At 44.9% G+C, this 20,624-nt stretch overlaps 1 protein-coding gene across 1 annotated transcript in view; it reads left to right on the top strand.

The window, feature by feature from the left end:
- ARL2 (ARF like GTPase 2) overlaps window positions 1-5,520 on the top strand; it is a 47,528-nt gene extending 42,008 nt beyond the window's left edge. The window contains exon 5 of the mRNA XM_085626044.1: window positions 2,401-5,520. Coding sequence (XP_085482170.1) covers window positions 2,401-2,535 — 135 coding nt within the window. The 3' untranslated portion in view covers window positions 2,536-5,520. The remainder of the gene's footprint in view (window positions 1-2,400) is intronic.
- The last annotated feature ends 15,104 nt before the right edge of the window (window positions 5,521-20,624 follow it).

The raw sequence follows: 20,624 nt of genomic DNA, 5'->3' as shown, positions 1-20,624 counted from the left end.
CAGATGTGCTGGGGACACTGCTCCATTCGATACTCACCATGCATTCTCCTCTCTATGGAGCAACATCCACCACCGCTAAACTACAAGTTCATGCACAACTGTACGCTATAACAGCAACGCCAGTATAGCTATGACTCGAACTGCAACTAAAGTCTGTTCCTCTAGCTTCTAGAACATGACTGCACGTCAAAAACAACAACTGGCATTATAAGTAAGACACTAGAAGTATGACATTAAAACCACAACTGCAGCAGTGCACACCTGCACCAGCAGTGCTGAGCACAATACCACCCATATGTGCAACTTGGAGGCCACAAATTCCTTGTGGCCAGTTCCCCTTCTCCCACACCGTACCGCCGAAAAAAACACATGCGCACAACATGCACATTGACATTTCTTAACCGCTGTCCACCCTCTTTGTTCTCGAAAAACGAAAGTAATTATTACCAAACATTATGTTAGCTCTTTAGCCACTGCAGTAAAACAAAAAAAAAAAAACATATGTACCATGAGCCTCTTGGCTACCAAGCTGCAATATAATGAGCATTAACCAGACCAACTGTTGTTGCTCTTCTGTACTGGAAAGTTGTTATACCTAGCTAGAAAGTATGGGCAACAACAGTATAAGCTTCAGCCATACAACAGGTACAGCAAAGATGGCGGCAGCAACAGTGCAACCATCCATCGCTTACAAAATAAGGTAGCAGCGGAGTATGTGGGAGGATGAAGTCATCAATGGAGTTTTTTGTCAGGGGTGCATATGGATGAGCAGTGAACAGCAGCAGCAGTGGAGCGGAGGGAATGCTTTAACACCAACATGTCAGCAGTGTAGGAAGCACTGATGTAGTTCTAAGTATGGCAAATACACAGTTACTAGTTGTTCGAGCGGCGGACAGGCGGTCAAGTCATGGATTACAACCAATAGAGCATGCTGAGGTTCTACGAGCTGAACCTATGCCCTTGCCCTGCTTGCATCCCAGATGAGCAACTGGCAAGCCATTCTTCAGGGTAACTTATTTGTCCTCAGCAGCTACAGGCTTGCTCATTCAGCTTCATACTGTCACTTTTCTCCCTCTGTCAGCAGGACCACCTGTGCTATGTTAACTTTGATGATCTCAGCAGCACCTGCACTACAGGGTTTACTCATCTTTGGTGGCATATATACTAGAGTTGTGCAAATTTGAATTATTTGATTCTGCTTCACTACACAAAATTATGAAACTATGACAGTTATGCAAAAAGCAAAACCTGCATATGCTATATTTTAGTGCAAAATGCTTCCTCTCATCCATTTTGGACACAAGAACGTATGTTGTACTAATAAAACTGCAGAAATTAAAAATGCTGCAAACACCAGCCACACTCCTTCTGGTTATTTGCATTGTTCCTATGGACTGATGCTACATTTTTGGCTGTGAATGGCATGTAATTATGCGATATGGCATAATAACATAATTTCGAGCATGTCACATAATGCAGTATTACACCCATGTAACGGAAATTTCACCTAGTCCTAATATAGGCGAGCACCTGTATGTATGCGGACATCTACACTGATGCCTGTACTAAAACCTATCCCATCAGCTTCACTGACACCTCAGCTTACTGCCACCTGTACCGATACTGTTCAGAGGCTGATATAGCTCTCTGCATGGGCTCAGGCGCCATCATAAGACAAACACAGAAAGATGGTCACTGGCATTGAACTGTCAAAACATGGGCTCTGGGCAATAGAAGCAAGAACACTGAGACCAGGAGACGCAGACACAGGATCAGAGGGATGCAGACCAATAAGGGCAGGTGGGTATGTGTTCAGCAGAAAGGTACAAAGCAAGGGACCCGAAGACTGACAGAAGGGAAGTGGTAGTCCAACAGAACCTAATGTGTCACACTTAACCCTGCCCCCCACAACTGTACATTCACCATTAACTTCAAACATTTGTCCTATGACCACCAGTTTCTGCTGTTAGTAAAGCAACCTTACTCCTGAAAAACATTGCCTCACCGTAGTGCTGCCATCTCCCGAACACAGCGTAAGATCCAACCTCTGTGGTATCTCCCACCTTAGGAACACACAGATCACATGAGCCAACCCCCTTCGGGCACCCACCTCTAATAATGTTGCACCAGACTTGGGGACACCCACAGCTAGCAGTTCACATGCTGCTGAATGGGGCAGCTGTGAATAACAAGAGGTAATCCAATCAGTAAACATTGTGCTTGATTAATACTCCTTAATGTGAGTTTCTGCAGTGAGGTGACACCAGATGTCCCTTGCATTGTAATATGGCGCTAGTCACCTTTGCAAACTGTAGGCATGATCTGTTCACTGATAACCCTGCTCATATCTTAATTTTGCAAGAAGTTATACATGTGTATTGTTTCCTTTTTCCTTTGCAGGCCTTGGAGCTGGACAACATCAAAAGCCATCACTGGTGCATTCAGGGCTGCAGTGCAGTCACTGGCGAGAACCTTCTGATAGGCATGGACTGGCTACTGGATGACATCTCCAGCAGGATATTCACAGCAGACTAAATTAGAAGATGGTGTCCACTGCTCAATGGAGTGTGGAAGCGCGCAACACTTGTGCTACCCCAAAGGACCTTTGTGACCATTTCCCACTAAGATGGGATGGAGGGTTGCTGAGCCGAGTGTTGATGTTCTCTGCAGATTAAGACTACTTTTATTTTACCATTGCATACTTATTTAGAGGATTTGGCCTTCATGGATCACCTTTTCTTGTGAAAGTCCACATGTAAGCCTTAATGCAATCAACTTTCAAGACAACCGCTAGAAGGACATTATTAGATATAGTTTGTTTTGTGCTGCTTGACGAGTGATGACAATTCAAGGTTCTTTCTCTTAACTTACCTCACTTGTTATTAAAGGTTGATGGACCTCTAGAACTTTTCTGTTTTAAAGTAGATTTATATATTTATAGGCTTAAACAAGAGCTTAAATCAACGTTCTAGTTATAATATCGGCCACAGAAGTAAGTATATATATATATATATATATAACTGCGTGTGTGTATGTATATGTATATATATATATATATATATATATATATATATATATATATATATATATATATACATACATACATACATATATATATACACATACTTACTTCTGTGGCCTACATTATAACTGGAGCGTCGATTTAAGCTCTTGGTTAAGGCTTGTCATATGTTTCCACCATGGGCTCCTTGAATTAAGCTTACCTCAATTTGTGGTCACATGTGGGAGGACTCCTACTAACTCTTCGGGAAATCATGTTTGAACATAACTATTTGGGCTGTGGCCCAGTGATTGAATAGTTACTCCAGCATAGGCACTGTGTTTTAGAAGCTGCCTTATTGCTGATTCATATGTTGGCTTTTGTTTTTCTTTGACTTCTCCAACGCCATATGTTAGAAGACCTGCATATGGCAGTCAATCCCTGCCCGCCCCCTTCCCAATAGAACACGCAAGGCACAAAGGTATCCATGTCATTACTTATTGGCATCTGGTTTGAGCAGGTGTTTTGGCTACTGGAACTTTGTGGGATCATCACAGTGACCTCACATCTCATTCTCTAGACTATTTATTTTTTGATACATTTATGATTTTGTTGTGTTTTCCTTGGTGCATGGATGCCCAGGCCAAAAAAAAGCATAAGCAAATTAAATATCGATAATTTCTTGCCAAATTCTCCGTTGTGTACATGAGTGGATTCCAAGCCTTCCCCTTTTTCTATTTCCTGTTTGAGTGATCATATGTATTGTACAGCTTTCAGTGTGAGTAGCGTGAGAATGCACACCTTCACAGCTATACTCTCCAGTCGATTTTCCAATGTCAATGAGGAATCTGCTCCTATGATATTATAGGTGAAGAAATGTGGCACAATATATGCAAGCCACCTCTCAGAAATTCCTTGAATGGCTGCATTTCAGAAATGTATGCTATTGCTAAGTTCCTTTTGACCTGCCAAAGGAGCAAAACTGCAAATACATTAGCTTTGTTTCATGAAAATTGTCAGAAATTTGACATGTCTAAGTTCTACCTTATACTTTCTATGTTTTACATCGTAAACATTGTTTACCACGTATGATACAACGGATGCCATTACAACGCATGCCATTACAACGACCGCGTTGTTACATCGCACACCATTACAACGCAAGTCATTACAGCAACTTGCTGTAGGGGGCAGAAGGTGTTGGGTTTAAAATCAAACACTTTCCCCACTGTTGCACAGACTGAAGTTGGAATAGTAAATTATACTGTTCCAAAATCCAGCGCCCCGCCCCTACAGCAAGTCATTTTAATGACTTTTGTTGTAATGTTATGTGATGTAACAACGGGGTTGTTGTAATGGCATGCGATGTAACCTGGCCTATTCATGCTATATGGGTCTACAAGGATGTTGGTTGTCTTATAGGGACAGTGAGAGAACATATAACACAGTAGCTCACTTCCATATGATTTTAATAGGACATCTGATTCATAATGTGGAGTAACAATTACCACCCGAACCAACCGAGGTGCCCAACAATAAAATGGCATTGCTATTTTTCATTACATGGGCAGTTTGCTTATTCCCATCTATTGTCCTGTTTTATCATTCTGAAATCTATTTCTAACTTTTTTCCCCCCCACTGACCAAATGCATGCAACACATAATGAATGGATGGCGTGCATTGCTTTAGGCCTGGATAGTGTATAATTTTATGCCCAGATATGGGTTTTGTGTGTCTACGAAAATCCATCATAAAAGATCAGATGTACAACAATTGACGTTGTGATCTGTAAAGTTTTCTATAATTTTGCAAAAATATCTTTTGAGTTCATATTTATTAGGGATGGTGAAATGATGCAAGATTTCACAATAAATGAGGCAAAAGTTAAAAAAAAAAAAAAGCTTGAACCATATAGAACTTCTAAAAGACCCAAGTTAATTTTTTTTTTTTTACTACTCTTACCAAGGCAAATCGAACTGTACAAAAGCCATGTCTATAAATGCGGATTTTCCAAATAAACATGTGGGAAGTCCTAATTTTAATAAATACATGGAGGCGAATATGATTTTCTTTCTTGCTTTAATTCAATAGCAGCCAGGTAAATGGTTGACAGACTGTGAAGAAAAAAACTAGGCATCCCAGCAGGCCTGGGTGATGAACTACAGCTGCAGGGCATGCAAGTGTTACACTAGAGTCTATAAATAGTCCTCTCAATCATTGTCCTTCATCTTTCTTGTTGCTCAAGGCCTGTCATCTAGGTAACAAAGGAGAGCTAATGAAGAAGATGCAGATAAACATAAGAAAAACCGCTAACATCTGATCCAGTTTGTCCATATCATCAGCTTGGTTAGGAAACCCATTGATTTAGGAACTGCAATAAGACACAAGCAGTAACAATCACAACCGGTGGGTGAAAAAGAAAAAAATCATATAGTGACTGCATAATACTCACCTCTGTAACATAATTAGGACCTTCCTACATCTTTATTTTGAAAATCTGCAAATAAATTATGCAAAAGAATAATGTGTAATTGGTTTGCAATAAAATGTTTTGAACGTAGAATCTGAAGGCCAGTCGGCTGCTGTCAGGACATGAATGAATTAAATCTTATCATGCGCACAACTTTGCCCAATGGGCGTCAAGGCGCCTAAGTCAAATACAAATAATCCAGCTTGTCCATCGGAAACAGCGAACCTTTATTCATACGCTTTGGTAAAATACCAGGTTTTAAGGGCCTTTTTAAACAAATCCAAAGAAGGGAGAGTCTTAACCTCAATTGGAAGCGAGTTCCAAAGTTTAGGGGCAACCACAGAGAAAGCTCTCGCTCCCCATCTGGCTAATCTAGTGCGTGGAACTACCAGTTGAAATAATCCAGCAGACCGAAGGGTTCTGGAAGGGCAGTAGCGAGTAAGCAAAGAGCCAAGTGCATTTTCAGTGTCAGCCACAAGAGCCCTGTAAGTGAGACATAGAATCTTAAAAGAGATTCTATGTTGGACAGGAAGCCAGTGAAGATCTCTTCTAGCAACTGTAGCTGAAGATGCCAGAGGGAGGGCAAGAACAAAACGTGCAGCAGCATTCTGCACAATTTGCAATCTATGGATCAAGCATTTGTTGGATTCAGCATATAAGGAGTTGCAGTAATCAAGCCTGGAGCCTACGAGAGCCACTGCAACCTGCTTCCGCGCCTGCAAAGAAAGATAGCTACGAATCCTATTTAGGGTTCTAATAACACCCCAACATGTGGCCACGGTCCTGTTTATTTGGAGCGTCATGGAAAGTGAGGTGTCAAAAACCACGCCGAGATTTCTGGCGGATAAGGAGGGGGTGGGGCAGATGCCAAGAGTAGTAGGCCACCACTCACTCGACCAGACGTCTAGATCTTTCCCAAAGACCAAAACCTCTGTCTTGTCGCCATTTAACTTTAGGGAGTTGGTGACCATCCAATCTGCAACATGCTGCATGCATGACCTAAAGCCAATGGCGGATGTCTGGACAGAGGAATGGGCCAATGACACCATAATTTGGGTGTCATCAGCGTAGGACACCACCTCCATCCCCTGCGATCTTAATAGTCTGGCAAGGGGGGCCACATAGATGTTAAACAGGGTCGGACTCCGAGCCGACCCCTGTGGCACCCCGCATTGCAATGACTTGGCAGGGGAGAGGAAACTTCCAAGCTTTACTCGTTGTTCTCTATCAAGGAGAAAAGAGTCGAGAAGATTCAAAGCCGGTCCGATAACCCCTGCCTCACTAAGCCGAGAAGTTAAGATGGCGGGAGACAGGGTATCGAATGCGGCTGTGAGGTCTAGGAGGACCAGTATTGTAGTTTGGCCACTATCCACCTTGCGTCGGATGTTATCGACTACTACCGTGAGTGCGGATTCAGTGCTGTGATGCTTTCTGAATCCATGCTGAGTATTATCAAGATACTCACTGGTCTCAAGAAAGGTGGAAAGATGAAAGTTGAGGTGTGCCTCCAATATCTTTGCAGGAGCCGGAAGCAGAGAGATGGGTCTAAAATTTTTAAGGACACCAGGGTCCAAAGAAGGTTTTTTGAGAAGAGGCTTTACAATAGCCTTCTTCCACACTACTGGAAAAGAGCCCTGAACAATGGACTTATTCATGACTTCCAGCATAGATGGCAAAATACTGTTTTTACACTCCTTCAAAGTTTTTAAGGGTATAGGATCCATAGGAGAGGAGGATTTGATCTTATCAAGTAGGATACTCAATCCTTCAAGAGATAGTAGAGGAAATTCCCTCAATAATTTGAGAGGCTCTTTACCCAGCGCATCTAACTTGGCTATGGCAACAAAAGTATCCTTATCCAAGGACTGACTTTGGGCTTCAAGAGACAGATGAATGTCCAGGATTTTATTGTGGAAGAAGTCCGAGATGTTATCACATAGATACTGGGAGCTCACTACAGGATCAGGAAGTTGAAGAGAGCATAGGGAATCGGCAATTTTAAAAAGCTCCCTAGATGACGTTCGGGAACCTGTGAGGTTAGAAAAATACTCTTGCTTCTCCAGTATGACTCTCTGTTTATAGTTCCGCAAAGCGGATTTGTGAGCTACTCGATCTTCCGGATCCCAGGACTTCCTCCATCTTCTCTCGCTACTTCTACAACCCTGCCTTAAGAGTCTAAGATGGTCGGAAAACCAGGGAGCAGTAGGTTTCTGACGGGCTGCATATCGCAGGGAGGTGGGGGCAAGCTCCTCCACCGCACTAGAAATAGAATACATAAGTTCCTGTGCTGCATTATTCGCAGTCTTCGAAAGAAAGATTCAGAGAATCGGATATAGGGAGCAATAGTGTCATCAGTGATATTTCTGTAGTTTCTCCTGAGGGTGAATGATGTGTCATTATGATTAATTAAGAACTGGGCGGGGAGGGCAAAATCAAGAGGTATTGCAAGGTGGTCCGTCTAGACTAGCGGCAAAGGTGAGCCCATAGATAACCTGGAATCGCTCGAGAAAACCCCATCAAGGATATGACCAGCCTTATGAGTAGGGCTGCTAACCAGCTGAACAAGGTCACAAGCTTCGAGTGACTCGGTTAGTGTTAAAGTATCCTTTGAGTTGACATCATCGAGATGAAAATTGAAGTCACCCAAGATGGAAAGAGGGTTTTCCGAAATAGGGTTCCAGGATTCTGAGAAGGTCTGAAGGAAAACTCGCCCTAGGGCCAGGTGGTCTGTATATAAGTATTCCAGTGAAAGAAACGGAAGGTGCACACAGAATGCAGAAATAAAGTGCCTCAAACCTATCTCCAGGGAGAGACAGGGGTTTAATAGAGCAAGAGAGCGAGGATTTAATGAGAACAGCAATTCCTCCGCCTCTGCGCAAAAATCTATCCTGTCTATGAAGAAGATAGCCCTCAGGGATGGCCAAAACAAGATCGTGACCGGAGGTATCTGAAGCCCAGGTCTCCATAATAAAGACCCAGTCTGGCTGTCTTTCTTCAACAAAGTCATGGAAGGCAATATTGTGCTTAATCAACGATCGCGCGTTAATTAAAAAGCCAATTTTATGTGACAATACAGATAAACTTCCCGTGCTTGAGTGAGATCTAATGGGGCTTGAAGCAGCGTAACAAAGGGAAACCTTACATGACACACATCGCCGGAAGTACGCGAACTCATCAGGTGAAAGACGATGGAAGCATCGTTGCACTGGGGGTCTAAGGGCCATGAGTTCAGCCGGAGAGTAGCGCCTAGGCGTCTCATAGGATGGTAAAGAGGGGTCAGCCGAGTCCAGCCCGCCCTGCAGCACGTCCTCAGCGCGGACGGGCGCAGACGGGCTGAACTCAGGCGTAACTCCGGCGGAAGTCCGGCGATCCCGCTGCGCGATGACGCTGCGCGAAGGCATGGCTGCCCTTTATGCTGGTCGAGCCTCCTGAATGAGGACTAGACCGCAATGTGGCTCACCCCTCACCCAATATGGCCGCCAACGAGACAGTGGCGAGGGACCCGCGAAATGCGGTGTGTTTCAAATTACTGTGGGGGTAAGATGACAGCGTGCAGGTAAGCGGGCCAGCCGTAATTAAAAACGGAAAAAAGTCAAACCTAAATATAACTAAAACGACAGAACGAGGGATTTAAAATATGCGAGAGCAACAGAGTAACAGCACGCTGCACGCAGATAAGCCAAGACTGAATGCTCCCTCCATAGATGCTCCCAAAGAAAAAGCTTTAAAAGATGAGGACCAAAATTGGAAATATCAATACCACCTTGGGTGAAGTGGGGCTTGTCCCATCTTGCCAGAGTAGGGAAAGACACAGGGGCATGTGTTTTCATATGGGAAATGAGTAACTGACTGGAAGAAGTACTTGCAAGAAACAGTTCTGTACTTTTATTCCTTAAGACATTGAACGACACACAGCGTTGGATATTGGGAATGCAGGATACGCCACGATAGAAATCATTTTAGTTCTTCTAGAGAGAGCAAGGTATACTCCCAGAAGAGTTAACTACCTGCCCAAAAGATCCTAAGTCCTTATGTCAGAAATGCGTTTAAATGAAATTGGACATGATGACAATAGCAGTTTTGCAGACAACACCTTGAGAGGTAAATTGACCAACAGTGAACATATTCAGCACACCAAAGATAAACAAAACACTCCTGATAGCGGCTGACCCAAGGTTCAGCATATCAATCCCTAGCCACAAACATTAAGAGTCCAGTGCATCCACTTCCGGAACCTGCCGCCGTTGAGCTCCACTGGAATCCAGAAAAAGCAAAGAGTTTGAAGATGGAAGGTGCACCAGGAAATCAAGTCAAAATCGTATACATAAGTCAATCAATTTTCTTTATTGGCAATAGAAATAAAAATGGCCATCAGCCAACGCGTTTCATTCCTTTGACCAAAGGAACTTCGTCAGGGCTCCAAGTATCAAGTAGAGTATTCAACACTTTCATTAAGTAACTGAAAATAAACGTGTAGCAACTGTTATGTTATGTTAGCCGGATTTGTATAGCGCACAGCTGCCCCAGCAAAGGGGCGTCCCGGCGCTTAAAGCAAGAAATCGGCGTACAGGCAACCCAATAGGCAGGCAAAGACAAGGCTAAGCATTCACAGAAAACGGGAAGGTCTTAATGGCCTTCCTGAAAATCAGAAGGTCATCTAAGGCCCGGATATGGACAGGAAGTGAATTCCAAAGCTTGGCGGCAAGCACACTGAAAGAGCGGCCGCCTGCCCTAACCTTATTAAAACGTGGGACTGAGACCAAGTGGAGCCCAGAAGATCTTAAAGTACGCAAAGGTACATACGGCACAATGAGATGTTCCAAAATCTGAGGAGAAGAAAATTTCAAAATTTTGAACGAGAGGCAAAGAGATTTAAACTTGATCCTTTGGGATACAGGAAGCCAATGAAGTCCATAGATAGTTTTTTTGGCCGAGCAAAAGCTCGGCAGGCCGACCAGAGCCCTGGCGGTCGCATTTTGGACACGCTGGAGTCTACAGATTTCAGCCTGATTAATACCAAGTAGAAGAGAATTCGCGTAATCCAACCGAGACAGAATAGTAGCCTGTACAATAAGCTGTCTGGTAGGTGCATCAAAAAATTTGAAAGTAGGTCTAAGCCTACGAAGAGTACCAAAGCAGATGGCAGCGATTTTCTTGGTGTGGGGAACAAAGCTGAGTTTGGAATCCAACCAAATGCCTAGGTTCTTTACCTCAGTGACCGGAAGAGGGGTAGGGCCAAGCTCAGAAGGCCATCAACGATCGCCCCAAAGATGGCTCTGCTTACCAATAATAAGCACCTCCGTTTTTTTAGCGTTCAGTTGTAAACAGTTTTCAGTCAACCAACAGGCCACTGATCTAATTCCCTCACGAAACTTTGTGGCCTCTATATCAGAAGCCCCACTTATGGCAACCGCTAGCTGAGTGTCGTCAGCATAAGACACCATGGTCAGGTTACAACGCTTGACGACCGCAGCCCGCGGCTGGACATATATATTAAAAAGTGTGGGGCTCAGGGCCGACCCCTGCGGAACACCCTGAGTGATGGAATAGGGTTTCGACTGATAAGGTGGGGTAGCAACTCTGAAGGTACGACCAGATAGAAACGATCGAAACCATTCAAGTGCAGCGTGCTCGACACCAATCTCAGTCAAACGCTGTAGTAGAATTGCGTGGGAGACGGTGTTGAACCCGGCACTGAGGTCTAAGAGCACAAGGGCTACCGTTTGGCCTGAGTCCGCCAATGTTCGTAGGTGCTCAACCATAGAAAGGAGCGCAGTCTCGGTACTATGGCTAGGTCGAAAGCCATTCTGGGTAGGCTCTAAAATGTTAGCAGAGTGAATAAAGTTACAGAGAGTAGTGTTCACATGAACCTCGGCTAATTTTGCCACCCAAGGAAGAAGGGAGATGGGGCGATAGTTCTCAAATTTCTGAGGGTCTAGTGCAGGTTTTTTTATTATGGGAATCACCAATGCTTGTTTCCAACTGTCAGGAACAGAGCCAGACCTCAAAGATAGATTAACCAAATCTCGTAATGGGGGGAAGCAGAAAGTCGCAGATTCTCTAAATTGAAAAGGACGTAAAGGATCCATGGGAGAACCTGATTTAACTTTCATTGCGATTTTATTAAATTCCTCCATCGAGAGCTCAGGCAAAGAGCCTAGAGATAGAGTAGTTTTCCGGCCAGAATCCAATTTCTCCAAAGATATAGATGGAGCAGGGAACGAACGGTAAATGGCCTCCACCTTTTCTACAAAAAAGGTTGCCAGGCCTTCACAATGAGAAGCTGAGCAAATGTTCGTAATTGGAGTTTTACTGGCTGTCAAATCCTTAAGCACCTTGAAAATTAGTTTGGTGGGATTGGTACTGATATTAATTGCGCAAGAAAAATAGGCTGCACGAGCTTTACAAACCGCCTTATGGTAAGTTTTTAACCTGGCATGATACATAACTTTTTTATCAAGCAGATAGAACTTACGCCAGGCTCTCTCTGCTTGTTTGCAGGATTTTCTGAGGAGCCGGAGAGAGTCATCAAACCAGGGATTAGGTTCGGCGCGGCGGTGCTTACTCTTAGTCATAGGAATCAGACTATCTAAAGCTCCTGTCAACCAGTTACAGAAATGACCATAGCCGGCCTCAACATCCATAAAAGAATCCAATGGATGTGAGTCAAGTAGCCGATGAAAATCCTCTAATTTTAGCTTTTTCCAAGGACGTTTAAAAGATGCAGGCACAGCAGTTCTAAGAGGAGACTTCTCAATCACAAGGTGCAATTCTATTAAATAATGATCAGTCCAAAGCATGGGCCTGGGGGGGAGCACTTTCACCTTCGATAGATTAGAGAAAAAAGGATCTAAAATATGCCCACCAATATGAGTGCTGTGTTTAATTAGCTGGGATAGTTGAAGGGCTTCCAAGTCAGCATGAACACTATTTGCCGCAGGAGAGTGTGTAGCATCAAAGTGGAGATTTAAATCTCCAATTATGCTAAAGTTAGCTGCCTTTAAAGCTAAGGCGCTAACAACTTCAGGCAGGGCAGATCTAAATGCCGTATCAGGCCCAGGATGCCGATAGATGAGTAGTCCTGAGGGTAAAATGTGGACTGACAGAAATGCGGAAATCAGCACATTCACAGCCAGCAATATCCAAGGGCGTCCAAAGGCATGTATAACAAGACTTGACCACAACTGCAATACCCCCACCACGTGAACTGCGGTTAAGTGTATGTATCACATATTCCGAAGGAAGAGCCAGATTGATCGCAACGAGGGCTTCATCATGTAACCATGTCTCAGACATAAATAGAATGTCCGGACTTTCCTCCGTAAGAAGAGTAAAGATATCCAAATGATGCTTAACCAAGGATCTAACATTAAGATGATAGATCTTCAAGTCATGAGAAGCCTGTGGAATCAATGAAGTAGAATTAGAATACGCTAGGCACTCAGGACGGCTTACCCTATGGCCGGTAGTGAAACCTGGGGAAGCGAGATTGAAGACACACCCCGGACACTGATATTGGCCTGAGAGGGATTCTACACATACCTGAGTGCAGCGCGATGGTTTTTTCAGCCGGAGTAACTCCTTCCGTGAATACATTCTGAGACGAGTATGGAGCCTGCCTCGAGCCCTGACTCGGCGCCGGGCGAGCGCAGACGGGCAGGACTCTGGCACGACTCCGGCGCAGGGAAGGCGCTCCCGCTGCACGTCACCGCTGCACTCTGAAAGGGCTGGCTTAAGTAGGGTGGCAGCGTAGAGTCTGCAGCACTAGGACGCTAAGATGGCGCCCAAGGAGCGTCAGAACAGCTCCCCAATCCAAGATGGCTGCTGATTCCCAAACATCAAACCCCAGGAAACGGGACCCGCTCTAACAGCGGTGCATCAACCAATTAAAATGCAGGTATGAGGGCAAACCCCCTAGCAGTAAAAGCAGGGGAAACTAAATGAAACAGAACCAAAATACAAAACGCGGTAATTTAAAATTATAGAATGTACAAAGCGCGCCTTCAGCAGACGAGCACGCCAGTCCACTGAGATGCTGATGGCCGAATTATCTTAATAGGGCTGACCCTCTGAAAGCCCCGCCTTAAGTAGGGTGGCAGCGTAGAGTCTGCAGCACTAGGACGCTAAGATGGCGACCAAGGAGCGTCAGAACAGCTCCCCAATCCAAGATGGCCGCTGATTCCCAAACATCAAACCCCAGGAAACGGGACCCGCTCTAACAGCGGTGCATCAACCAATTAAAATGCAGGTATGAGGGCAAACCCCCTAGCAGTAAATGCAGGGGAAACTAAATGAAACAGAACCAAAATACAAAACGCGGTAATTTAAAATTATAGAATGTACAAAGCGCGCCTTCAGCAGACGAGCACGCCAGTCCACTGAGATGCTGATGGCCGAATTATCTTAATAGGGCTGACCCTCTGAAAGCCCCACCTTAAGTAGGGTGGCAGCGTAGAGTCTGCAGCACTAGGACGCTAAGATGGTGCCCAAGGAGCGTCAGAACAGCTCCCCAATCCAAGATGGCCACTGATTCCCAAACATCAAACCCCAGGAAACGGGACCCGCTCTAACAGCGGTGCATCAACCAATTAAAATGCAGGTATGAGGGCAAACCCCCTAGCAGTAAAAGCAGGGGAAACGAAATGAAACCGAACCAAAATACAAAACGCGGTAATTTAAAATTATAGAATGTACAAAGCGCGCCTTCAGCAGACGAGCACGCCAGTCCACTGAGATGCTGATGGCCGAATTATCTTAATAGGGCTGACCCTCTGAAAGCCCCGCCTTAAGTAGGGTGGCAGCGTAGAGTCTGCAGCACTAGGACGCTAAGATGGCGCCCAAGGAGCGTCAGAACAGCTCCCCAATCCAAGATGGCCGCTGATTCCCAAACATCAAACCCCAGGAAACGGGACCCGCTCTAACAGCGGTGCATCAACCAATTAAAATGCAGGTATGAGGGCAAACCTCCTAGCAGTAAAAGCAGGGGAAACTAAATGAAACAGAACCAAAATACAAAACGCGGTAATTTATAATTATAGAATGTACAAAGCGCGCCTTCAGCAGACCACTGAGATGCGGTTGGCCCACAATAAGGGTCAACCAAATCCGATCCAGACTCGTAATCTGAATCTTCTGTTTCCCGACAAATGGCAAATACGCCCGATCCAAAGTTTTTCTCTAGAAATCTCCTTTATAAAGGACCTTCTAAATAAAAGGCTATTAGCCTTCGGGCCCATTTCCCTTGCAGCCGATTCCGTTAACTTGGGATCTAGTTTTATCAATAACCCTTTACGATGTTACAGAGCAGAGTTAGTTAGCGTTGCCAAAACCGATAACTTGCTGTATCCAGTCAGAGAGATCATTGGGATTAATGGGAGTTCCAATTTGTCTGGCTTGTTCCGCCATTTAGCACATTTTGGTTACGAGACCCACTGCATCATGAGGTTTGTTTTGAGATGTGGATCACGCCCTGCAATACCGTTTTTTAGGGTCTGTTTTATATTTAGAGAAAAAGGACAATCACTTCAGATCAATGGCCGGAGTAGTCAGAACCTTCTTTCTCACAAGAGGTTTAGGGCATTGAGATCGTTTCCTATCTGTTCAGTGGTTGTTGAATTCTGTGTTTAATATATTCCTCCACATGAGGAGAAGCAAACCAATCTGTGGACAGTGGATGAAAATGTAACAAGGGGATCGAACAAGGGTTCTCTGTAGAAATCCAGTATTGCGAGATGGGAAATGTCTCCTCTTTGCCAAGATGGCTTCAAAATATTCTTTAGCACATGTTTAGAGGGAGGAAACCAAGTGGAATCCGTCTGCTCTTGAGTATCAAAATCCATGTCTTGAGTATATAGCATGACATTGGTGTCGTCATCAGTGGAATGGATATATTTATCCATATGCTTACATTTTTCTGCTAGTTTTCCTACTTCTAGTAAAGAGTGTCGTGTATCTGAATTGCTTCCTGGACACTCCTGGTGATGTTCTTGACAATAGACTGTATGGAGAAATGTACAGCTGTGAAGACAGAAGAGCTTATAAGTTGTTTACATTTGATTTGAAAACCTCATGTGTGTCCATTTCTTCGTCAGACATCTGTTGTTCCAATTGTTGTATGCCAGTAGATGGCAGCAAAGGCACAGACTAGTGCAACGTGACGCGCCTCTGACAGAGTCTGTGTCAAATGACTGGTAATATGGAAAAAACTCCAAAACCAATTAGACGAAGGAAACGACTCTCTTTGAAGTAATGGTGAAAAACACTCATGGAGCTCTTTAACCAGTGTTACGTGGTACCCCGCTGGACTGTCCAATATGTTAGATCGCCCGAGGGGTGATCTTGTGACTCCCCCCTCTGGAACTTAACTCGTGTCCTGAAGGAGCCAGCAGAGAAGGGCGAGCGCGACTCGCACGAACGAGAAAGTCCTCTGAGGGCATTCCCCGAACATCCTGCACAGAATCCGTACGGAGCTCCCGAGTGAGCTATATTAGTACGAGTGCGGCGCGCACCGCATGAAAGGCAGCAGATCCGAAACAAGCATTGGCATAGCCAATAGGTCTCGACTTTTGGGACCCTATACGCATTTAGCCATGCAGCACATTATCCTGGGTGGTACAGCATCGTGATTTTCAATTCCGGGTCGATGCAGTCCCACTGATATTGGATCCGGCAGAGGATGCTAGCGGGGGCCTGCGCTTAGAAGCCACTCGCCACACTACTGTGGCACAGCCCTGCGCTCCCATCCCTGGTTTTAAACAGAGGCGCGAACCGTGTGACCCCGGCCCTCGCCACTGCGGGCCTTCAGTGGTTCCTGGGGGGTTTCACAGCGAAACATTCGCATAATCTGTGCCTAATGCACTAAACCTGCCTCTCCACTGTTCACTGAGCTTGCTGTGACCTTGCAGCTGGTTCTTGAAAAGGCTAAAGTCAAAACAGAGGTCTTTAAGTATCCATGCTATTAAGCCATCAAATCAAAGAATGATGAGAAATGTCATTTTGTAAAACATGTATGAGAATGCTTTGAGCACTGCTCAAGTTGAACATGGTGTAAATTGCTTGTAAAGTAAAAGTATTTTCAGTTCCTGCACTGTTGGCTGCAAACCATGGGAGGTGAATAGTACACGAGGCAATCATTCAACAAGAAAGCGGGTTGAGCTGTCTTGAGAGACTTGGGATTTGATAGCGACTTCTAGAAGCAGATTCCTCACCTTTGAATTTCCCAGGTGTCAGACTGGATCTGAAAACATTTTGCATGAGCAGTAGCCCTGCATGCCATCGGGTAGCTTCGTCCGCCTCCACGTGGTGTCGGCTGTGATGTTGTGGTTCCCTTCATAGGTGCCACCCAGGCATGCGGCATCCATTTTTAGGTCTCGTCTGAGCCAGCGCATGCGCTGCTCTGGCGAGACATTTAGTAGCTGCTTCAAAAGTGCTACCTTGCCGGCCACCAGCTTCCTATTACGCGTAAAAGGGCGCGAGACGTGCACAGCACTTTTTCCCGTCGCGCGTGTGCGCACCACTCGCCATAACCTCTCCCTCCGAGAGCAGCATTCATTTTAAATGCTTGTTTAACTTCGCGCGCGGCCAATGCTTGTTAAAGACGGGCTTCTCGTTTGGTGCTTCCTACTAGTGACAATGTCACAATGACCTCAATAATGAGCAACAACTAAATGTTAGCAGCATTCTGTATCACCATTTTTTTTTTTTTTTTTAAACCGCTATTTCTCGTCCAGCTTCATCTTGCTCCCCACCACCGGACCTGTCCCTACTTCGTCTTGCTCCCCCTCCTGCACTCTGTTTCATCTCACTCCCCCGCCCTCATGTCTGCTTCTTCCCCCCCCCACCAACCAGTCGGTGCCGGTTTCTCCTCCTCCCCACCCGACCCTGCTCATTCATGTCAATCTGCTAGCGTTGCTATTGCCACACTTAAAATCTAAAATAAGAATGGGCTCAAGTCCAAAGTAAAATGGACATTATAATTTTCCGGGTTAGTCTGCACAGCAGGTATGGCTACGCAGTGCACCTACAGCAGCGGCTACTTGATTCTTTCAGCCGAAGTGTGCCCGCTCTCTTCCGGACTTGGGCTGACAACAGGAGCCAGCAGCTCCTGGTTTCATTCAAGTGACCCTGTGGCTATAATAAAGCGCATACATCGTCCCATTCCGCGGGGTTGGTGATTCTGCAGATGCAGGTACGATGCTCGGGGCCGCAGGATGAGTGAGACTTCTGATTAGTTATTTTTGATATGTTTTCACCCGGTTAATAGGCTCACTGTGGCTCCCATACTCTTCCTCTGTGTCTTCCTGCTGTGTTAAATTTCCAGGTCGCAGTGTTCCTCATTGCTTCAGCCTGGATTGAAAACATAAATGATTTACACAAACTGCCTGTCCCCAACCACTTCCAGATTAGTACTTCTGTTTTATTCAGCAGTTTTTGTTTTGCAGTGAAAGGAACAACTCCTAATTCGTTTGTGCACATCTTCAAAGTAACTTTACGATTTAAAATACAGTATCAACAGTGTTTCTCCATTTTGTGCATTTTTAATAGGTTTTGGAGGCATTTTAATTGCTGAATTTTTAAAGAGCTTGATCAATGTGATTGTTTAGTTTTTAATCCTTTAGTGGTTTGGGTATTTAATATGTTATGGTTTAACGGGCCTCTGTTATAGCCGATTTCACTAAAACTCTTTTCCTATTCATCAGTGCGTATGAAAGCACTTCCAGATATACAAGTTCGGATTACTAGTTATAGAAAAATAACACTTTAAATATGTACTTCTCAATGCAGTGTTATTATGTGCCTATTAGTGTCCAAACTTGGTTAAAGAAATACACTTTTTTGAATTTTGAAGAGACTATCTTATTTGAAGCCCAACCTTGTTTCTCTTTTTTAACAATAGTTTTTGTTAAATTTCACCACTGTGTGGCATCGTTTAAGCAAAACGCAAACAAGCATTGGCAAAGCCTACTGGGCCTACTGGCTAGGCCTACAGGGCCTACTGGCTTTGCAAATCTTTTTTAACCATGTGGTACAGCATTGCAGCTAGTGTGCAGAATCGCTATTGATGCAGCTGCTGCGCCATTTTCTATTCATGTACATGTGGTCAACATGCATGAATGCACCACAGAATTACTTGTGCATTTGATTTTCTATTTACCAATCTGAGATGGATCAATAAATAAACAAGCATTGGCATAGCCAACAGGTCTTGCCTTTGGGACCTTATAAGTGTTTAGCCATGCAACAGTTGATGTTGTTGCACCAAGGATATTGTGCTGCATAACTAAATACTTATAAGGTCCCAAAAGCGAGACCTATTGGCTATGCCAATCCTTGTTTTCTTTCCTCGCCAGTCAGCATTGGTCTGCAGAAGAGCCTCCTCTCTGTCTCTTTTTGACAGGTTTTTTCCAACGTAGAGATATTTTTACTTATGTGTTGAGGGATGACCTTTAAACGGGTAGGTTTCAAGCCGTGTGGCACCTGTCACTGCTCCATGTCTGTAACCAACCCCCATCTTGTGTGCTTGTGGTGTCTGAAGTGTGAGCACAACTCAAAGTCCTGCTCGGACTGCCGGGCCATGGCGCCGAAGCCTTGCGGGGGCGGTCCATGAAGCTCCTTGTGGCCTTGCAGTCTAAACAGTCGAGCCCGACTCCTCAGAGGTCCCGGTCTCAGTCGAGGAAGAGAAGGTCGCGGGACTAGTCCTTGAGCCCCAAGTCCTCTTCATTGCACTCAAGGTCCTTGGAACACTCTGGGAAGAGGCATAAGAAAAAGAAGTCCAAACAGACTTTCGCTTCACCTCATCCGTCGACGAGACAGGTGGGGAGCATCGACTCACCAGGCACGGTTCTGTAGAATCATTGCCGGGTCTGACTCCACACCTCCTTCCATTTCCTGGAGCCGGAATGACCCCCGCTCAGATTAAGGAGACTTACGGGGCTATGCACTCCTATTTGAGCAGGCCGTCCGCACATTCGGACCTCGCGGGGCCAGAGGAGCCCCCACCAGGCTCCACGCTGACCGCTCCGGCCTCGGCGCCGTTAGGGTCTCATGGATCTGATTCCGGATGCCAACGCGACCTTCCTCCGCCTCGAAGTTGATGCTCCTGGTAGCCCCACTCTGATACCCGATGAAACGATCAATACTGACAGAGTCTAGAGATTCTACATCATTTCCTATTCATTTTAAAGAGGTTTCAGGCATGGGAGAAGAATGGGAGGGGTCTGTGGATTCTTTGGAACACCAGTTGGATGCACCCTGTTAGGAACTGGACTGGTATGAGGAGCTTGGAGAGTTCAGTGGCCTGGACACATCTCCAGATGCTGGTGTGCTGTCTCCGTCTAATGTGGCTATGGAGGAGAAAGCATCTTATGCCATGATGGTGAGGAGGTTACTAAGAAAGGGTAAACCCAAATAAGTCACTGGTACCTGGGTGTAAAACAGTACAGTAAAGAAATGGTCTCAGTGGAACAATTCTCAAGAGGACACAGAGTTTAAAGACACAATAGGCACGAATACACTACTACAACGTGAATTTAAGTCCAATGTTATTTAATCACATTGAACATTTCAAATGTTTATGAATCAGCGAATGAATCCAGAATATGTCAAACAAGTGCCCCACGTAAAGGGGAGAAAAGTAAGGGGGAGAGGTAGCGTGCTTCAAATGAGGGTTGGAAAGGTGAAAATGAAAAGATAGTGACATTATATTCATCACGTAATTATTTACAATAGAAACAGCTTTTCATACATAGCCATGATTATTGAATTGAATTTTATTAACTGTACAATTAATTAAAATCATTACAGTAAAAACTATCGACATGTAGACCGATAAAATAGTAAAAACTTAAGTTTGTATTTGGTAAAAGTGCCCCCCCCCCCCCACCGGCGCCAACTCATACAGCCAGCACCTGGATTTGTCGTCATAATCGAGTGCCCTTGCGCAAGTTTGTGAAGCCCCCAATGTTCCATAAAAATAGTCTGGTTAAAGAAATTATAAACAGTTCGCCTTGGCACTTCGATTAGAGTCCATGTGATAGCACAGTCCTACTGGGGCTTGTTCGGGGCCCGACTGCTTTCTTCCGCTGGTTTTGCAGTGCTCGTCGCCAGGGTTCGTTTGTGTTCATTGCCAGCCTTTAGAGCGAGCCTGGTCTGAT

The sequence above is a fragment of the Triturus cristatus genome, chromosome 9 (genome assembly GCF_964204655.1).
Source record: "Triturus cristatus chromosome 9, aTriCri1.1, whole genome shotgun sequence".
NCBI lineage: Eukaryota > Metazoa > Chordata > Amphibia > Caudata > Salamandridae > Triturus > Triturus cristatus.
Note: the sequence above shows the minus strand (reverse complement) of the source record. Positions and strands in the feature narration are given on the sequence as shown.